Raw genomic sequence first — 19,492 nt, 5'->3', positions numbered from 1 at the left:
CCATTAAAATATGTTTTTAAACATTGAAAATTAAATCGAAATACATTGTTCTGTTGATACATTGTATTTATGTGGATACAAGAGTTATGTTCCTTTATCATGAAACTACCTTGGGTAGTTTCGTGATAAAGATTGAAATCTCCGTTTATTTTTGCTTTCATTTATATTTTAATTTTATAATTTTTTTTTAAGGGGAGAGGAGTAGTAACAACCACCATAAATAAAAATTATCCCCCCTCTCCTTTCTACAAAAATACTTTCCTTGTGTGGATGGGACTCTCCAATGGCGAGGGGAGCTCTCCCGCTCATAAAAAAATTAAGCCAGCCAAGCCAAAAATATGGACAAGACAGCAGCCATCTTGGTTAGAAATTAGAAGCCGTAAAAAGAGTTAATATTTGAAATGAAATAAAAAGCATTAAAAAACTACTTAAAAACATCAAAAAATGATGCTGGTAGGTTGCAAAGTAACTGTTATTGGCTATAGTAACATTTATTTGTTATATATTTGATTTTTGACCACTTTCAAATTGCTATGGATTGTAAAACAAACCCCAAATTTTGTTTTAAAAACTTGAGTTTTATCTGGAGAAGGCCTTGAAAAACTTTGAAAAGCCTTGAAAATGGACATTAAAAATCTGTACGAACCCTGATGTAACTGTTCTTCAATAAACATCGTTTATCAATTTCTGATTTCTAAAACTGGAAGCCATCACCAAGTAGAGCTCTTCTCTTTATCCAAAATTTGTGCATCTGAAATTGAATTTGTTTGCATTCAAATCTTCTACATCCACCATATAGTATCTGTTCTGTTGTCATGTGACCATTCTCACAGGCATTACAACCTTCTTAGGAGAGGAGGGTGTTATTATATTCTATTGTTTTGAGACCATCCTCTCAGGCACTACTCAATCCTTTCAGGAAAAGAGGTGCAGAGTAGTATATATTCATTCATCGATACTATTCTAGAGAGCATATTTTGGTTAATATATATATATAATGGATATGAAGAAATAATGACCGTGTTCAACCGTGTCAGTAAGAGCTTAATATATTGATTTATTAATAATATATAATTATGTGTTAATTAGCCATCTGTACCAGCAGTTTCTTAGGTAATAGGTAAGCCAATCTCATGAGTTGAATAATACCCCTTCATCAGCAGCTGGCCTAATGATGCATACTGATGCAAATGAACTTCTCCTGCATATAAATCCAAACAAGGGGCAGTAACAAAATATTCTAATACTTTTAAAAAGCGAGACAATTGATTGAAGATTATATTTTTTTAATTAAATCCGTGATAATATTCGAATAAGAACACCAACATATAAGCTTCGCATTTACTGTTGTAATGAAAACTGGAAATAATGTAATTATTAATTAAAAATATTAAAAGAACAATTTCTTTTTCTTTTTTAAAATCTAATTTATGAATAGTAGAAAGCAGATTGTCTCTATTTAATCAGAAAATAAAAGGTTAAATATTAAATATCAGATATAAGATAAAAATATTATACACAGTTATTGAAATTCCCTATTTTAAAAATCTTCTATTTTATTTATGAATCATTTTTTTGACAACAAATAAATATGGAAACAATATACAGGGTGTCCGTAAAGTTACTATACAGTCTTATTGTTTTATTGTATTATATTTGTATTAATAGTTAATATTTATTTTTTTTACAGGTTTATTTAATCAAGCTTGACTGTATAGTAATTTTACGGACACCCTGTATATAATGTGAGATTTGATTTATATGTCAACCAATATTCACGTTTATTTTCTCAAGCTGTTCTGGAATCACATCAATTAGTCTTCTTTGAAACTCTTGGAATGACAGAACTCACTTCTTGTAGGCATCCTTAAAGTTTGTTTTTTTAAAGTTGCTGGTTTATTAGAGTAAACTTGTTTCTTTAACCAACCTCAAATAAAAAATGTTGCGTGTTGTTAAATCAGGACTTCTAGCCAGTAATTCATATGGACCACGTCAACCTAACCATCTCCCTGGAAAGTAAATTGCTGCATGAACATTGCCATTCCACAAGAGTTTCTAGGAAAATCAATTGCTGTGATTCCTGAGTTACTTGAGAAAATAAAGGTGAATGGTAGTTGGCATATTGAATTTTAAATAAAATCTGACATCATGTATCTTGTTTTTTGTAAAAAGTATTTATTCATAAATAACTGAAAAGATTTTTAAAATAGGGAGTGACTGTTCAATCACCCTTTATATGATTACAAAATATAAGATTTTAAAATAAATTTTAAGATATCTGATGATTTAATGCTGAAAAGTTGCAAATGTTTTGCAGTCTATGGAAAGTAAATGTGTCTCACTCTTCTTGGAAGTATAACTGAGAATGGTTTTAGACATCTGTTCTGCTTCACACTAAAAGACAAGGAATAAGCATTGGACTTATGAGCTTTTCACACCGACAATATTATACTTGTATGGCATGCAGCATTACCTGGAAGTTGAGGTGCAGGATAGTGTTTAAAGCCCAACAAGAGTAACAATCGATTTCATACTGGCCAAATTGCACGTTAAGTATGACTGAAAAACGACACATTCTTTGTTTTAATTTTATTTTTGGTTTATAAAACAAAGTTTAGCATAAAATGAATTTTATCTTTTTATTAGCAAAGATACCCGCAGTGGTGTGGTCTGTAGGAGAGTATATACATAGGCTATAACCTTGACTTAAATCTTGAAAAATGGTGTGCACCATCCCTAGATGAGGGACCATCATCATGCAGGGTTTGGTCATGAGGGGTTCAGTAGTGTAGAGTGTAGGAGATTTGTACACACAGACATACACAAGAACGCTACTACTTTATACATATAGATTTTCTGACATATTTCAATTATGTTATAGACTTAACCGATAATTGCCCTTAGTGACCCCAGATGGAAGCAAAGGAAAATGGTGTCTTTAGATTCTGTGAAAAAATTTAATCATTATTGAACTTATTGGAATGTTCACATAAACATTGACCTTCTATTATATATAAAGGAAAGAATATGATGAGCATTGAAATGGGTAATGTTATTATTTTTATGAGATAAGCCGTTCTCACACACGTCATCATCGATGGTTCTCACACACGTCATCATCGATGGTTCTCACACACGTCATCATCAATGATTCTCACACATGTCATCATCAATGATTTCTGATGTTTTCTAAAGTCTGAGAGACAAAAAAGTTTTCCTTGGTTTCCAGTTCTCTCCATCTCTTCCATTAACTTTTGCCAATGATTTTGTGTCATTGCAACAGCGACTTACCATTGATTTTTTGTTGGCAATAGCCAGTTCACTGGGATTTGGATGGTGAGGACCCAGTACTCTCCGCCCTCATTCAATGGAGATTTGGTTAGCGCACTCTTTCCTCGGTCTTTTCATTCTCCTTGACCTACCACACCTATTTTGTGTGGTATCAGCCGGAGGAGGGGGGCCCACAGTTCATAAGATTTCTTGCAGTTTCAGTTCCCTTGGGTTCATGTGGTATTCCTTCCATCTTTTTATTTTACTTTGGTTGCAATTTTTATATGACTGGTTAGTCTTCATCATTTATGTCGGTTGGTTGCAGCATTTAAGGATTTTTTTTCAAGATTTCCGGTGTTATTATTATTCTAATCATTGTTATTATTATTGTTATTATTAATATTATTATAGAGTAATAGTTTCTTTTTCTATTTTTATTTTCAGAGCAAATGATTCTATTTTACTGGCCTTATATGAAGCCATACATTTAAATCGTAATTTCATCACAACGCTGACACATGTAAGTATCGTTCTCTGTGTAAAGTCATTGTAAACAAATAACTTGGATTATTTAGTGGACAACTATTACCTTTGTATTAGTTGGATTATTCAGACTACTGGCGTAATAGGTAAAATAGAATAGTATTCAGAATATTCCAAATAATCAACGTTATTAATCTTGTATTAAATAATTTGGTAAACATAAAAAGAACAAATTATTACATTTACTCCCTCCCTCTATTTCAGACTCATACACCTTCGAGCCCAGCTACACCTCCGATATCTCCCATCTCCCCTGCGTCAATTCCATTTGAGGAACAAGGTGAGATAATTTTATCTTTTTTTTTACTATTGCTATTTAGTTTTTAATGGATTAAAATTAAATAAGAAAATCTTTTCACGATTGCAAGGTTTATCTACCCAACAGTTTCTGGGACTCATTTTATGTTCATTTTTGTTTCACGATTATTTTTTTTCTTTTTAAATGGGATTTTAAAAGGTCAATTTGATTATTAGATTACTGTTTGGTTATTAAATTATTAATTGAACTGAATTCGTATAAAACTTATTAATTTTAAGGTTTTGGTTTTTAAATTATTTTATTTTAAATTTATATAAAACTATGACTAATTTTCTTAAAGTAATAGGTGCTTCTATATTATACAAAGGAAAAAAATATTGAATTTAAAGTGAAACAAATGGTACCAATGTAATTGTCAGTTTTCAACTAGTAGCATATCTAAAAATTACAAAAAATGATTGGTAGAAAAATAATTATTAATGAAAAAAGAAATTTGTGAAAGGAAACAAAATCATTATCATGCTTACTAAAAAAAAGATAAATTGACGGGAGATGATTAAGTTCCGTTGCTTACATAACGTGATGAATGTAATTTAAAATGCCGGGCAACTTTAAAGGACAAAGAATTACTTTTCTTTTGATATAAAATAAAATGCACAATGATTTATTAAAAATGTTAAAGTCAGTTTAAATGATTTTGTAATTGGTGGGTTGAATGCTTCTAAATTCTTTTTAAATTTTAAATATTCACAAAGTCATTGATTCATTTTTTTTTTTTTAACTAATAAAAGATTAAAATGGCTGACTTATTTATGAAGAAACCTAAAATAATTCTGGTGGATTTAACTTATTTAAATTATTCTTTTTTAATGGGATTTTTAAAAATTTGTATCATTTTATTCTATTCTATAGACTAGCACACAAAAAAATTACTCCTGTCCAAGTCTTATAGACGAGAAATTCAGACACAAACATTCACACAAGAAATAGTAACATAATTTTAGTAATATATATCATTAGCACTTTCATATTGAAAAAAAAAATTGATTTTCATGGATGAGAGTTTTTTGGTTAATAGATATAGAGCAATTCAGATAACAGATTTAATTCACAGGATAAGGCCAAGGAACATGTGAAAATGTGATAAAAATAACTCTTAGGGAAAGAGGGATAAATAAAGACCTGGTCAGAGATAGATTATTGTTCTGGAGTAGTTTGCACCCCTATATTCATGATAATATGAATTCATCTGGCCCTATGTAAGCCAGACATTTCTGCTCTTGAGGGAAGAGCACACTCGCAGTTTAACCGCTTGTAATAAACACCAGAACTCTTTCACCTTAATATTGTGACCCCCTAACCAGGAGCACAACATTTATGTTGATCGTCAATTTCTTATAGCATCACATGCCAGCATATAAAATGTCTTAAACTAAATATGATGATGATGCATAAGTAATCAAACAATGTCTCTGCTGGATTCATATTAATTTTTGTTTTTAATGGAAATCGCTCTAGACAAGGCATGAAGACACTTGATGTAAGGAGCTAATAATAATCAGATATGTTTAAGAATTTTGGAGATAAGGACTGATTATTTGTACAGGGTAGAATGATAAAATTGTCATCCTAAAGAAAACAACATGAAACTTTTATTTAAAAAAAATCAATTCAAGTAACTTGATTATGTAGTAGAGCTAACATCTATTCAATGTAGCCGCCTTCAGCCTCAATCATCACCTTGATACGGGTCCAGAAGTGGGAGTATGACTTTTCGGCAAGTACTGGTGGGAGCTCAGCGAATACTCGGCAGATGACAGCGATCAATCTGGTTTTGGTGTTGTGGGTGGTCTTGTTAGTGATGTTCTCAATGTATGGCCAAACGAAGTAGTCCAGCAGGTTCAGGTCGGGGGAAGTGGGAGGGTAGTGAGAGAAGGGTGCAAAGTCGTAGAATTCCTTCTGAAGCCAATCCTGGGTCTCTTTGGACTTTTGGTCTGGCACTGAGTCCTGCTGCCATACCCAGGGTCTGCCAGCAGCCACCTGATTGTACCAGGAGATCACCCCACTCTTCAGCATATCCAGGTACACTTTGATGTTGACTTTCAAGCCAACTTCAAAGATGTTAGGTGGCATGATGTGGTCCTCACTTGAAACCACATCAAGACTATAACCGTGGCCGGAAACTTTGTTTTCATCACCATGAGCATGCCCTCAAGCGTTGAACCACCCGGATTTTCATTTTGAGGGTGCTGGCAATGGTCCTGCTGTCATAACTGTGATCGGTTTATTTCACGGATGAGGAGGCGGCAGCAGAGGAGATAACTCTAATCAACGCTTAAGGTTGGTCAAAAATTGTATGAGATTATTTTGAAACACGGGCAGAAAAATACCTAGATAAATCTTTTAATTTTTTTCACTTATTTTACAGTGTTTCTCTGTCCCTTTTTAATCCCTTTTACATTTTGACCTTTTGTTAATCACTTTTTCATTTAAAGGCTCTCCCTCCTCATTCGCGAAATGAGCAAGATGGCTGCAACATGATCGATCTCATTAAAATTTAATTTTTCTCTGTAAAAAAACCCCCAAAACTACTAATCAAATTAAGTGATTTTTTTTTTGTATGAATACTTTATTCCATAACGAGTATGTGCAATATAATTTCTTTTCAATATTTTGATTTTTAATGCCTTGATTAAACTAAACAAATACCAATCATTTGATTAAAATAATTTTTATTTTTGAAACTTTCATTGTTAAGACAACTGATACATAAATGAAGACTTGGTGTTTTATTTTCATTTTTTTATTTTCAAATTAAACTTCAGAATTAATTATTTGGCCAAATCGTGCTGAGATGACAACAACTATGGATGGCAGTAATTGCTGAGAATGTAGTTAGGAGATTTGGAGTTCCTATCCCGCCGTGGTTACCGCCTGATGAAGGCCAGAGGAAGAGTTGGCCGAAACTTCATGAAACAAAAACTAAAAAGATGAGGATAATAGTCTGCAATAAATAAAATAATAAATAATACTCATCTCAATAATGAATTCCAATTAAAAAAAATATATATATAAATGTAAGAAATAATGTTTTCAAAGATGTGACCGAGTTTCTCTATTCAAAATTTGTGCCATGCAAACACACTTCGATTTTACACTTTACAACTGTCAACAACATCAGACATACACCTTTTCTTTCCCCACAAGAGGCGAACTTGTAAAGTTGATACTACCAAGAAAATAAAGAGAAAATAAAATCACTTAGTCTGTTTTTTATGAATAAGTTGTTTTTACAACAAAGTATTATTTAATAAAAAAATAATTGAATAACATAATTCTAATTTTTAGATTTTCAAATGATACTCATAAAATAATGTTTTTAAAGATACGGCCAAGTTTTTCTTTAAAAAAAAATATATATATTTTTGAGAAAAAAAAAAGATATATATCTTTTTTTTTTTAAAGAAAGCATCTTTCAAACCGGGCAATGCCAAGTGCAGCTAATTCATAAAGAAATGCTTATATTGATTTCTTTGTCATTGTTGGTTTATTTTTCTTGAGTTTATTTTTGAATTGTTTATACCTAATTTTTCTTTCTGTTGTTTTCAGATCCCAATTTAAACGTAAACCCAGATGAACCTACCAAACAACCAACTAATCTGCTGGTCACGTTTTTGGAATATAGCTCGATTGTGATGCAGGATACAAAAGGTTCTTAAAAAATAACAGTATAAACATTTTTTTTTCATTTTTTAAAATCTTTTTACCTATTTATAAGATTTATTAACTTATCTTTCAGTTTACTAATTCCTTATTTTAAAATAGGAACTTAAGTATTAAATGAAAAAAAAAATGAAAATGATCTATGAAAGAGGAAAATAATTTTTAAAGAATTCAGTTTGACTTTACTTTATTTAACAGAAATAAACAAAAACATCATTTTTTTTTATTTTTAGAAAATATCTTTATATACTCAACACAAATACAAGAACTGCTTACTCCCAAAAGAAACTGACAGTTTTTGAATATTTATTAATTTTTATCTAATATGTATAGTCGAAAATAAGAGTTATAAAATTTATGGGGATATTGTTAATTGGATAATAATAGAGTTTTTATTTCAGTTAGACACACAATCTCCATTGTAATAGGATGTATATTGTACGTTTTTCTGCAATTTTTAAAATAGTGGACCTTTCGTTTTACAGATGAGACCAGGTACAACAATGCCAAACTTTGCTTGATTATTCTAACCTGTATTGCTGAGGTAAGTCAAAACAGATAATCCCATTTTAAAAGGTCCAATCTAATCTGCAAACTTGTTCCAGTTCTATCTATTATTATACTAAAACTAAGTTGATCAATAGTAGTTTCTTCATGGTTTTCTTATTGGCTGTAATAATCGCACAAAATACATGCTAAATTATTCCTTAGTTTTGGGATTGTGATATTTTTGAAAAAGAATCCATTTTAATTGTTAACCTTAATTTGCAATTTGCAAAGTGATCTATTGTTTACAAAATTTTCCTCTATCACTGTCGTGTCCTTGATAAAACGATACAAAAGACCTTGAAAATGTGTATTTTATGATTTCTGGATTTAAATTTAGAAATTGACAAGCAGTGTTTATCAAAAAACAGTCACACATTATATTTTAGGTCGGATGTTTGGTTTTTTTTTTGGTTTTTTTTTGCAATTAATAATTTGTTTTCACTATTTTTAAATTATTAACATATAAGAAAATCTAATTTATTTTTATAATCGGCTAATTTATTTTTTTTACAAATAATCGAATCAAATTTGCTTAGAAGAGAGGGCATCATATTTTAAGTGATTAAATGCAGTTTTACGATCTTGCAATTATTATTTAAGATTAGTGGTAGAAGAAATTTATATAATTCTCTTACTGAAAGGTTTACAAACTAGTAAAATTTAAGAAGTGAATATAGTTTGTTTGAAGTATTGTATAGTATGTAATTAAATGTAATATGTAGAAGGCGGCACAATGCAGAGGTAACAGAAAGACACAAACTGAAGCAGATGAAATGTTTTATTAAAAAACGAAAAAAAAAAAAAAATCTGATGTACATACCCATAACAAAACTAAAATATCTATCAGGTTGACAAGAAAGTTATTGTAATTAACTTTTAAATTTAGATGAACATATCTCGGCTCAAACAAAAATTTATTAATCAAAATAAGCACCATCAGAATCAACACACTTTTGCCAACACAAAACAAGTGTATTTATGCCAGTAATGTAAAAATCTTGCGTTCTGTGGCGCGATGAAGTTGCTAAACGCGTTTTTGATATCACTTAAGTTTTTAAAGCATTTCTCAAGCAGAAAGTTGTCAAGAAGCTTGAAAAGGTCGTAGTCGGTAGATGAGAGGTCTGAAGAATATGGCGAGTGAGGCAAAGTTTCATAACCCAATTTGTTCCACTTCTGTCGGGTTGGTTTTGCAACGTATGAATGGCATTGTTGTGGAGGAGAATTTGACTTTTTCTGTTGACTACTACTGGGTGTTGTTGCCAAAGTTTCTGATGCATTTTATCCATTTGTTGACAGTACTTCACCGCCATAATAGTTTCATCTGCATTCAAAAAACTGAAACCGGTTGCAGACCACCAAACAGTCAGCATGACCTTCTTTTGGTGCAACTCTGGCTTGGGAAGTGTTGTGGAGCTTTTTAGGCGTCTAACCACTGAGCTGAGCATTGCCAGTTGTCGTAAAGAACCCACTTTTCATCACAAGTCACAACCTGGTCGAGAAACGGGTTATTCTTATTGCATAAAAGAAGGGAAGATGACACTTCATAATAACGTTTCTTTTGGTTATTGTTCAATTTGTGAGGCACTCATTTATCAAGTTTTTTGTCTTTCCAATTGATTTCAAGTGGTTGGAAATTGTTGTGTAAGTTATGTCTTATTTAGAAGCAAGTTCTCGAACGGGTGTGCATGGAATGCCTTTGACTAAGGCTCTTAATTGATTATTGTCAACATCCGATGGCCTATCACTACACTCATCATCTTCAAAACTCTTGTCGCCACCACAAAATTTCTTAAATCACTGTTCTGCTGTGCATTCAATAGTGATTCCTGGGTCAAACACTTTGTTGATATCGCAAGCAGTTTCAGCAGCTTTATGGCCTAGCTTGAATTGAAATAAGAAAATTGTGCGACTTTGCTTTTTTTCCATCTTGTATTCAACATTCTAAAATGCTCTTCTACACATGTGCAAATATACATTAATCGATTCAACAACATTATTTTAAAGCTTTTTATATGTATATGGACGTGACTCAGAGGGTAACGAAAAAGGCTCTATAGCTATATACTTTGGTTTTGATTCTAACTGATGGCACCCAAGTTTTGTTTTTTTACGATTGAAATCCCCATTATATATTGGGTACAATGTAATAATCAATCTAGAGGTGGCTCTATAATAATATGAAATTTACATAAATTAAAATATATTTAAGCGTATTTTATAACTGAACAATGTCGGGTGGCCTGCTAGTATACATAAAAATGACTTTATCTGTTACCATGAAGAAATGTCTCTATCAAACTCCTCTGTCAATTTTTGGTCTACAGACTTGAAACTTGATATATAGGAGATTTAGATTTGTGAAACAAATTCAATTTGGTTATAAGCCAATAAAAATATCTGCTAAGAAGTCAAAATTGAAAAAAAATTGGAACTTGGAAGGCGTAAATAGAGTGCTGTTTTTGCACATGTGCAAATATACATATGTATCTTCAAAAACCTTATTTTTTAAACTTTTTTTATGCATATGGATTTAGGTCCATTGAAAATTAATAAGACCGGTTTTCGTTTCTATTTTAGCTGATAGCATCCAAGTCATATTGTTTTTATTTATATCTTGAAATCACTACCATATATTGGGTACAATATAATAATAGAATATTAGCTCTATAATAATAATAATAAATATGAAATCTGCATAAATTAAATATCATATTTAAGCATATTTTATGACAGGGCAATGCCAGGTGGCTTATTAGTGATTTATATAAAAATAAAATATTGATCCAGACTAAATATCAAAATTGATGAAATCAAATGAAAATAATTATTTTCTTTCTAACAACATGAACCAATGTTCTCCTTATTTGACAAATAAAGTAGAGTTTTTTAAAATCTTTTATTAATAATCATAGATATATAGTAGGGAGGAGATTGTCATTACTTTATGTAATAAAATAAGCTTAAAAGATAAATTTCAAGAACTAAAATTCACTAAGTCTGAAGTTTGAACTAAAATGTTTCTTTATCTTTTCAGGATCAGTATGCAAATTCACTGATGACCGACAACAATATGACTTTCAGAGTTCCATTACACAGAATGGTAAATATTTTTCTTTTTAAGGAATTCAATTTATCTTTGGTTCTTTATTTGGCTAGTTTTAGTTTTCACACGTCAACGTCATCCTAAGCATGACTTCCTCATATCAGCATCGTATTGGGAAGCACTCCCTAATGTGAGTGTGTGCTGAGATGCATTCATTGTATTGGTTATGATCATCTGCTCGAAATTTTACCTGCCACAATTCGAATTTAGATTCCGATCCGTCAAAGAAAAACGGTGGCTGGGCGCATAACCTGTTAAGTTTTGAGACATTGTGTTGAACAAAGATGGCGGCGTAGTTCAGATCAGTAACCAAGATGGCGACCAAGAATCAAATGCGGTCCGTGGCATAGTTAACCTTTTAAGTTCTGAGATATTGTGTTGAACAAAGATGGCGGCATAGTTCAGATCAGTAACCAAGATGGCAGCCAAGAATTAAATGCGGTCCGTGACGTAGTAAACGACGAACTGATTGAATCCAAAATTCGACAATTTTTATAATAATTTTGGGACGTTTTCATTGGTTGTTTAGCACAGCTGTTGGTTATAAAAATGATTGGCGAATCCATTCGTCTCATACCCCCATTAGAAGTCAAAAACTTTTTACAATGTCATCCAAATTCAGTGATTGATTTAAATACTAGCTGTAATGTCAATCATGTGTTCTAATAAAGGGATTTTTTTTTCTTTTTACAAGGCGATCACCACTTATCAAGGCCCGGAAGCCACTCAGGGATAAGGGTTATTGCATGTACAGTACGTTAGTGTGGGGATTTAATAAAAGTGTCTACTTAAGAGGGCGGTTCATCAGGAATTTGTTTACGTTGGACTTGAAGACATCCAGGTTGTAGTCAGGTGGGAAGCAGGCAGATGGAACAGTGTTCCACAGGCGTGCAGTTCTAAGATTTTCGTTTCCAAATAAAATTACAACTCTACAAGTAACAATATTTTAAGTTTTAAAACAAGTAACAATAATTTAAGTTTTAAAACAAGTAACACTATTTTAAGTTTTTAAACAAGTAACACTATTTTAAGTTTTCAAACAAGTAACACTATTTTAAGTTTTAAAACAAGTAACAATATTTTGAGTTTTGAAACAAGTAACAATATTTTGAGTTTTAAAACAAGTAACAATAATTTAAGTTTTAAAATGAATAACAATATTTTAAGTTTTAAAATGAATAACAATATTTTAAGTTTTAAAATGAATAACAATATTTTAAGTTTTAAAATGAATAACAATATTGTGAGTTTTAAAACAAGTAACAATATTTTGAGTTTTAAAACAAGTAACAATATTTTAAGTTTTAAAATGAATAACAATATTTTAAGTTTTAAAATGAATAACAATATTTTAAGTTTTAAAATGAATAACAATATTTTGAGTTTTAAAACAAGTAACAATATTTTGAGTTTTAAAACAAGTAACAATATTTTGAGTTTTAAAACAACAATATTTTGAGTTTTAAAACAACAATATTTTGAGTTTTAAAACAATAATTTAAGTTTAAAAACAAGTAACAATATTTTAAGTTTTAAAACAAGTAACAATATTTTGAGTTTTAAAACAAGTAACAATATTTTGAGTTTTAAAACAAGTAACACTATTTTGAGTTTTAAAACAAGTAACACTATTTTAAGTTTTAAAACAAGTAACACTATTTTAAGTTTTAAAACAAGTAACACTATTTTAAGTTTTAAAACAAGTAACACTATTTTAAGTTTTCAAACAAGTAACACTATTTTAAGTTTTAAAACAAGTAACAATATTTTAAATTTTAAAACAAGTAACAATATTTTGAGTTTTAAAACAAGTAACAGTATTTTGATTAAAATGTTTCTTGATTCCTTGATGGACAACAAGCATTAAATCAGAACAACTGTCCTTTTCCAATTGAATGAAATAATAACTCTGTCATGGTTGAACATGAAGGTTTATCTATTTCTGAGACTGACAGAAATCAAAAATCTCCCGCAGCCTGTCTTTTAATATGTACTAGCGGGAGTACCCGGCTTTGCCCGGGTGTTTGTAGGTGTAAAAGAAAAATTAAAAAAGTGTTCTGAACCCGTGACGAACCCGAAGGCAGAAAAGGAAGTGAAAGAAAATGTGAACTTTTACCACAACGCTATGAAGCCATAGGAAGTCAAAAGTATTTAAGTTTAGCAATGTCAATCAAAAAGTTGATTTGCAGAAACAAATGTTGGCTAGAGGCCAGTTAATCTTTCTGCCATATCATTTATTTGTTTCCCCCGTGATGTTGGGGAAAACCAATTCCTCACAAAAAAGGAGTGTCCAAATGAATAGCAATTGTCTGATAGGAGGGGTTTTCCTCACATTGATCAAAGCTAATTGTTTTCTGGACATCCCGGCATGAAAGCCGGGAAGCTGCCTTCACTTTCAATTTAATTTTGCTTTTATAAAAAAAAAAAATGAACAAACACGTGAGAGGAAGGTATAGTGTGAATTTTATAGAAGTCAATTTAAATAAATGTAGATATGACGTGCCTTTGCAAATCATAGATATTATTATCTAGGAAGTATATAAAAAGTTCTAAAACATAGTAACCCCGCCGAGAACTCCTGTGAAAAAAGCCTTTGCTGGACATACAAAAACGTGTGCGGCTGTTTTGTCTTTCATATATACACTAGCGAGGGGTACCCGGTATTGCCCGGGTGTTTGAAAGTGTGTGTGGTTTTGGGTAAATAAAAAGAAAAATCGTTGGTTGTTAAAAAACCCAAAAAAAACGAAGCCTTGACGCGCTGTTGGAAAATAGTAAAGTGTGAAAAAAAACCAAAACTGGTGCCCGTTTTTGACAAGTTATTGACGTGAACTTTGAGTGCGGGACAGTGTTTTATTTAACGCGAGTCTGTTTTTTTATACAAAAAAGCTTAATGCATATGCGGCGAGAGTACGCGGTAGCTATTCAGCAGTTAACATTTTCTGCGGGACAGTTTTTAATGAGGTCAATAAACGGGTTTGTTTGTTTTTAATTAACTTTGGAAAAAAACAGCTCCCTGTTTATTAGGGGGAGTATCTTGTCTCGAAATGAAAGCAACCATCTGATATGAGGCAGTCGACATTGACCAAACGTTACATAGCTTTATAGAGACTACTGGCCGTGGGCCAGTATTTCGAATCGAGTTTCGCTTTTTTTTTTATACCGAAAAACGAATGCAACATGTGCAGATCCGAAAATGTGGAATAATTAACGTTTCAAAATCGGGCAAATTAAATAGAGAGACGACCACCGTTGTTAAGTCATAGATATTATCATTTAGATGTGATATAAAAAGTTTTAAAAATGAGCGACGGCCTCGAGAATCCGCCGGAAAAAAGCCTTTTGAAGACATACACAAAAAGTGAACACACATACATTTTCGCTTTTATATATATATAGACTAGTGAGGGTTGTCCCGTATTCGCATAGGACATACGCGCATAACCCACTCCTTCCTGCTAAAAAAAGAAGACCCTCCAGAATGTTTTGCATGCCAAGAACCTTTTACAGTAAAACACTTTCTTTTGGATTGTGGCGATCTCGCGCATATCCGGCAAAATTATTACCATGTCAACAATATGAAAGAACTATTTAAAAAAATAAACTCCAACAAAATACTAACATTTCTGAAAAAAGTAAATCTATATAAAAGAATATAACTTTAATTCAAAATTAAAAAAAAAATGTTTTGGTAGGTAAGTATGAGGATCGAACCAGAACCTTTGAGGCAAAATTGTAAATTAAAGTGTAAAAAAAAAAAGCATGCGACGTTAACCATTGCACCACCGCGACATACCAACGGAAACGTGTTTGAATTTATTTAATTACTTAGATTTGGCAGGTGCACGTTTTAATGACTTAATGAGGTCAACTGTTGACTGCAGAGTAGCATTTCATTTGCTGCGGAACGCGGGGATAAGGGGAAACCGGAAAAATGCCGCCAGAATTAATTATAGGAAAAGGCTTAATCCACATGTGGCGAGCGAAAACTATTGAATATTTATCTTCCTGAAGTCAAGCAAATTCGACAGGCGATCTCTGTTGACAACTCTGAGATATTACGATTTACATGTGATATAAAAAGTTGTTAGGCGAGCGACCGCTTCTCTGAAAAAGCCTTTTGTAGACATACAGAAAAAGCGAACACACATACATACATACACGTACATACATACATTTTTTCTTTTATATTTATAGATAGATGTTATATTTCTGCTGTATTTAAAAGAATGACAACATCCTGATATATGACGGTCCTGGATATGACCTTAAACTATATCCGATTGTGGGCTTTGGGGAGTGTGGAGCCACCCTTTAATTGCCATTGCTCCCAGGTCCACTCTGATCCGAACTGGTAGTACCTAATTGGGTCCCAACTATGGGTTAAATAGAAACTGACTTAAAAAAAACAAATATACTCAATTAAAAAATTGTTCTTCAAAATCACTGGATTTGGCATTAAATAACCTGAAAAGGGTTGATATGCCATAAAACAAAAACAACCAACCAACCAACCGTATATATGAAAATATAACAATATATCTTTATTGTCAGTGACAGTGATGGATGTTTCAATTGTTAGGAGGAAGGTGCACTCATAGGGATTCGACTAGTTGATTCTTCTAGGGCCCAAATCATCAACCAAATCAGATATCCTTTTTGTTTGTTATAGATTTTATTCGGCCATTATCGTTTCACTGAATTGACCTGACTTTGGTTTGACTCGATTACACCTGTGTAAACCTTTTGTTAAAAATGACTTTTTAAACATTCACATTAAACTTATCTTCTTGACAATTGATCATATTTGTTGTTTCTTCCTATGCCTAGTGTCAGGTCCATAATTTTTATTCAAATGACCTATTGGTACATTTGATAATTATTTTATGTCATTTCTTGCAGTTGTCGCTAGGTGCATGTCTTTGTCAAAATGAGTCCTCAATTTACACTGACTAGATATTTAACATATATAGATGTCAGTTGGACTGCACTGTAAAGCCATTCAATGTTTTATCAGCTGTTAATTTATGGATATAAAACGTTTTTTTACCAGAGTATCTATAACTGAAGTGAACATAACTTCTTTATGATCTCTAGTATTCCATTACTTTATCAAAGAGTCTAACCAATTTCTTTGCTGGTCATCTTTTCTTATATTTTCTCATTGCATCACTACACCATGCACATATGCATCACTACTAAACATGTACATATGCATCACTACTAAACATGTACATATGCATCACTACTAAACATGTAACATTGTGCATGTTTACACGTACCCTATATAGTGTTGTGGTCTAAAAATTCCGATTTTATTTGTCAGATTTTTAATGTTTACCTTTTTGCTACTTTGTCTTCAGCCAATGAGACATCGGAAGGTTAAAGTGGACAAGTTTCCGTTATGCCGTCCTTTGGTGTGTGCACTTTTGGGTAAGAATTTTATTTTGCTTTCTTTTGCTATGTTCAATGATACCAAAATATATCATCTGAAATTTTTTCTCCTCTTCTTAAAATGTGATCAAATCTTAATATAAAAGTTATAATTTTTAACTGACTTCAGATATGAATTCTTTGAATTTGATTCTTAAACTACGGAGCCGTTAAGAATAAATCTTGGCTTATTGGAGCCAGAGTGTGAGTCAATTTTTGCTTTAGTAGAGTTTGAGTCAGTATCAATTGTTGAATTACTTGCAAAGTAAGAATAAGCTTTTTGATTAGTGGAGCCATAATAATGCAATAGTGGGTTACTTAAGCTCAAAATAATTTTATCAATAATAGTAGCCAGTATACTTGTCATGCTTCCTAATGCCAAATGTTGTAAAATTTTGTCTGATAGTTTTGGAGCATCTAAGTATTGATTATGTTTGTATTAACATTTTCACCCATGACACTTGGTATCCCAAGGATGCTTCATGCCAAATGTAATGCAGTTTTGTTTGGTTTTGAAACCTTTTCATCATAAGTAGACAACCGTTACTTATATTTATATATATATAATTGTTAGAATGTAAGTTTTTATTTACTGATGCCTCTAAAAGGCTGGTAAAAACTATATATTTCTCAGAACAAAATAATGAAATTGTGCTTATTTGATCAATACCTAACTACTAAATACTAATGGTTGTAACTTTTGAATCATTAGTAAGATTCAACTGAAGGATTTTTAAATTTTGGAACCTATCAAAGAAATAACCACACCTTTAGTAAAATTTGCATGTTTATTTGTATTTCCTCCTCCCAAATGTAGTGAACCGTAGTTATTTAAAGTACATCATTTACCTGATGAGTCTGGAAAATAATAGGAGGTATGTCCTTTGATCATCCACTATTCTGCTTGGACAACATCCAGGAAAAAAAAAAGAACGAAACAACCTTACTGCTCTTCTGGTTCTGACATCCTTCCTACAACTCTGATGCCAACTAACAATTAAACATCTACTGACAGAATGTAGAAAATACAAACACACTCGGAAGAAATATTTTAAAACAACAAACATTAGAAAAGTGTTCCAAGAAGTGGAGCCCCAACAAATCATAAACTATTTAAAAGAAACAAACGCATTCAAACTCCTATAAAGTAAACAAGTAAAATTCAGTTTAGAAAAACAAATCTCTTACAACTAAAACAATTTTTCGGAAAACCTAAAACATCTTGCTTCAAAAGATAAACTTTTTCAAGAAACTTAAAAAATTTTTACAAGAAACTGAAAACCTATCAACAAAACTTTTTTGGCATTAAATGACTCTTAGAGGTTGAAATGCCGTTAAACAAATACACTCACTCACTCACAACTCTGATGCCCACAGTGACCTGAGGAAAGACAGATAACTCACCTCACTTTCAAGCGTAATAGGTTGTGATGAACAGAATGTTCAGTCAGTGGAGAGGAAGAAGAGCAGCCTATGATCCCATTATATAAGAAAAGGTTGTCCCTTGAGTGATTTTTTCTATTAAAATCTTATTTTCTTTTCTTGACCATTGATGTTAGTGTGAATTTCTTTTTCTTTTTCAGATCTTATGGTAGAATTCATTTTGAGTCACTTAATGAAGAATTTCCCATCTGAACTTCACTTGTAAGTTATACAAAATCATCTGACAAAAAACTGACCATGAAATCATGTAGTTTGCTTGAAGTATTGTGTCTAATTTGTACATACATATATATATATGTTTATATAAGTCTTAGAAGGCTGTCACAGTGCAAGAAATGGAAATATACTAGTGTTGAGAAGGAGGCAAAAACAAAGTGAATTTTTTCCTTCTTTTTTCTTTTACTTGTTTAGTCAAGACTTTTCTACAGTGATCTAATGTGTGTAAGCGTGTTCCAAAATATACTTTGAGGTAAAATCTCTTTATCAAATGGTGCTTGTTTCAAATCTCCTGAAACTCATGATATGCTTTTGTTTTTTTTGTTGAATATGGATCAAGCTTGGATTTGGCACCACAATTTAATTGAAAGTTTGAAAAAAATGATATTTCTAATAATGGTGGACATTTTAAAAAATATTTCTACTCAATCTGGAAAGTTACCGTCAAGGCAGATTTCAAAAACTAGATTTACACATGTTTTATATCAAGATGTATTTTGACCGTAATACAAGATCACACTTCATACTTGTTTTAGTAAAAAAAAAAAAATTAAAATATGCAAGTCACATAGATGCGAGAAACACACAAACAGATAAGACAGTCACATAAGTTTGTTAATATAGAGATTAAAGATTATAGACAGTTTTTCTTATTCATTTCTAAGTAGTGATTTTTCGTGAAATAACTTGATATTTGTTTTAAAATTTCTGATTTATAAAATCAGTGATGAATAATAAATTATTGATTTTATTGTTATTGATATTTTCTTATTAGAAATTTTTCTGTTCTAGGCGATGCTTGGGTATCATACACAGAGTACTGTGCTATCAGAAAAAGTGTAGAGTTCGGTTGCAGTACGCCTGGAAAGACCTATGGACAGGTGAGTCCCAGATAATACTTTTCACAAATACCTACACCTCTCTAACAACTAAGTCATCCTCGTCATATTCAGTTC

General features: G+C 31.5%; 1 protein-coding gene across 2 annotated transcripts in view; it reads left to right on the top strand.

The window, feature by feature from the left end:
- Nucleotides 1–19,492, top strand: part of LOC145246045 (armadillo-like helical domain-containing protein 3) — a 148,580-nt gene that overhangs the window by 97,006 nt on the left and 32,082 nt on the right. For both annotated transcript variants that reach the window (XM_080107884.1, XM_080107883.1), the window contains exons 14-21: nucleotides 3,715–3,790; nucleotides 4,018–4,093; nucleotides 7,682–7,783; nucleotides 8,281–8,339; nucleotides 11,379–11,444; nucleotides 16,808–16,877; nucleotides 18,461–18,521; nucleotides 19,329–19,417. In XM_080107884.1, the coding sequence (XP_079964010.1) occupies nucleotides 3,715–3,790; nucleotides 4,018–4,093; nucleotides 7,682–7,783; nucleotides 8,281–8,339; nucleotides 11,379–11,444; nucleotides 16,808–16,877; nucleotides 18,461–18,521; nucleotides 19,329–19,417 (599 nt within the window). The remainder of the gene's footprint in view (nucleotides 1–3,714; nucleotides 3,791–4,017; nucleotides 4,094–7,681; nucleotides 7,784–8,280; nucleotides 8,340–11,378; nucleotides 11,445–16,807; nucleotides 16,878–18,460; nucleotides 18,522–19,328; nucleotides 19,418–19,492) is intronic.

The sequence above is a fragment of the Euprymna scolopes genome, chromosome 23 (assembly GCF_053919585.1).
Source record: "Euprymna scolopes isolate OS-2025 chromosome 23, ASM5391958v1, whole genome shotgun sequence".
Classification (NCBI taxonomy): domain Eukaryota; kingdom Metazoa; phylum Mollusca; class Cephalopoda; order Sepiida; family Sepiolidae; genus Euprymna; species Euprymna scolopes.
Note: the sequence above shows the minus strand (reverse complement) of the source record. Positions and strands in the feature narration are given on the sequence as shown.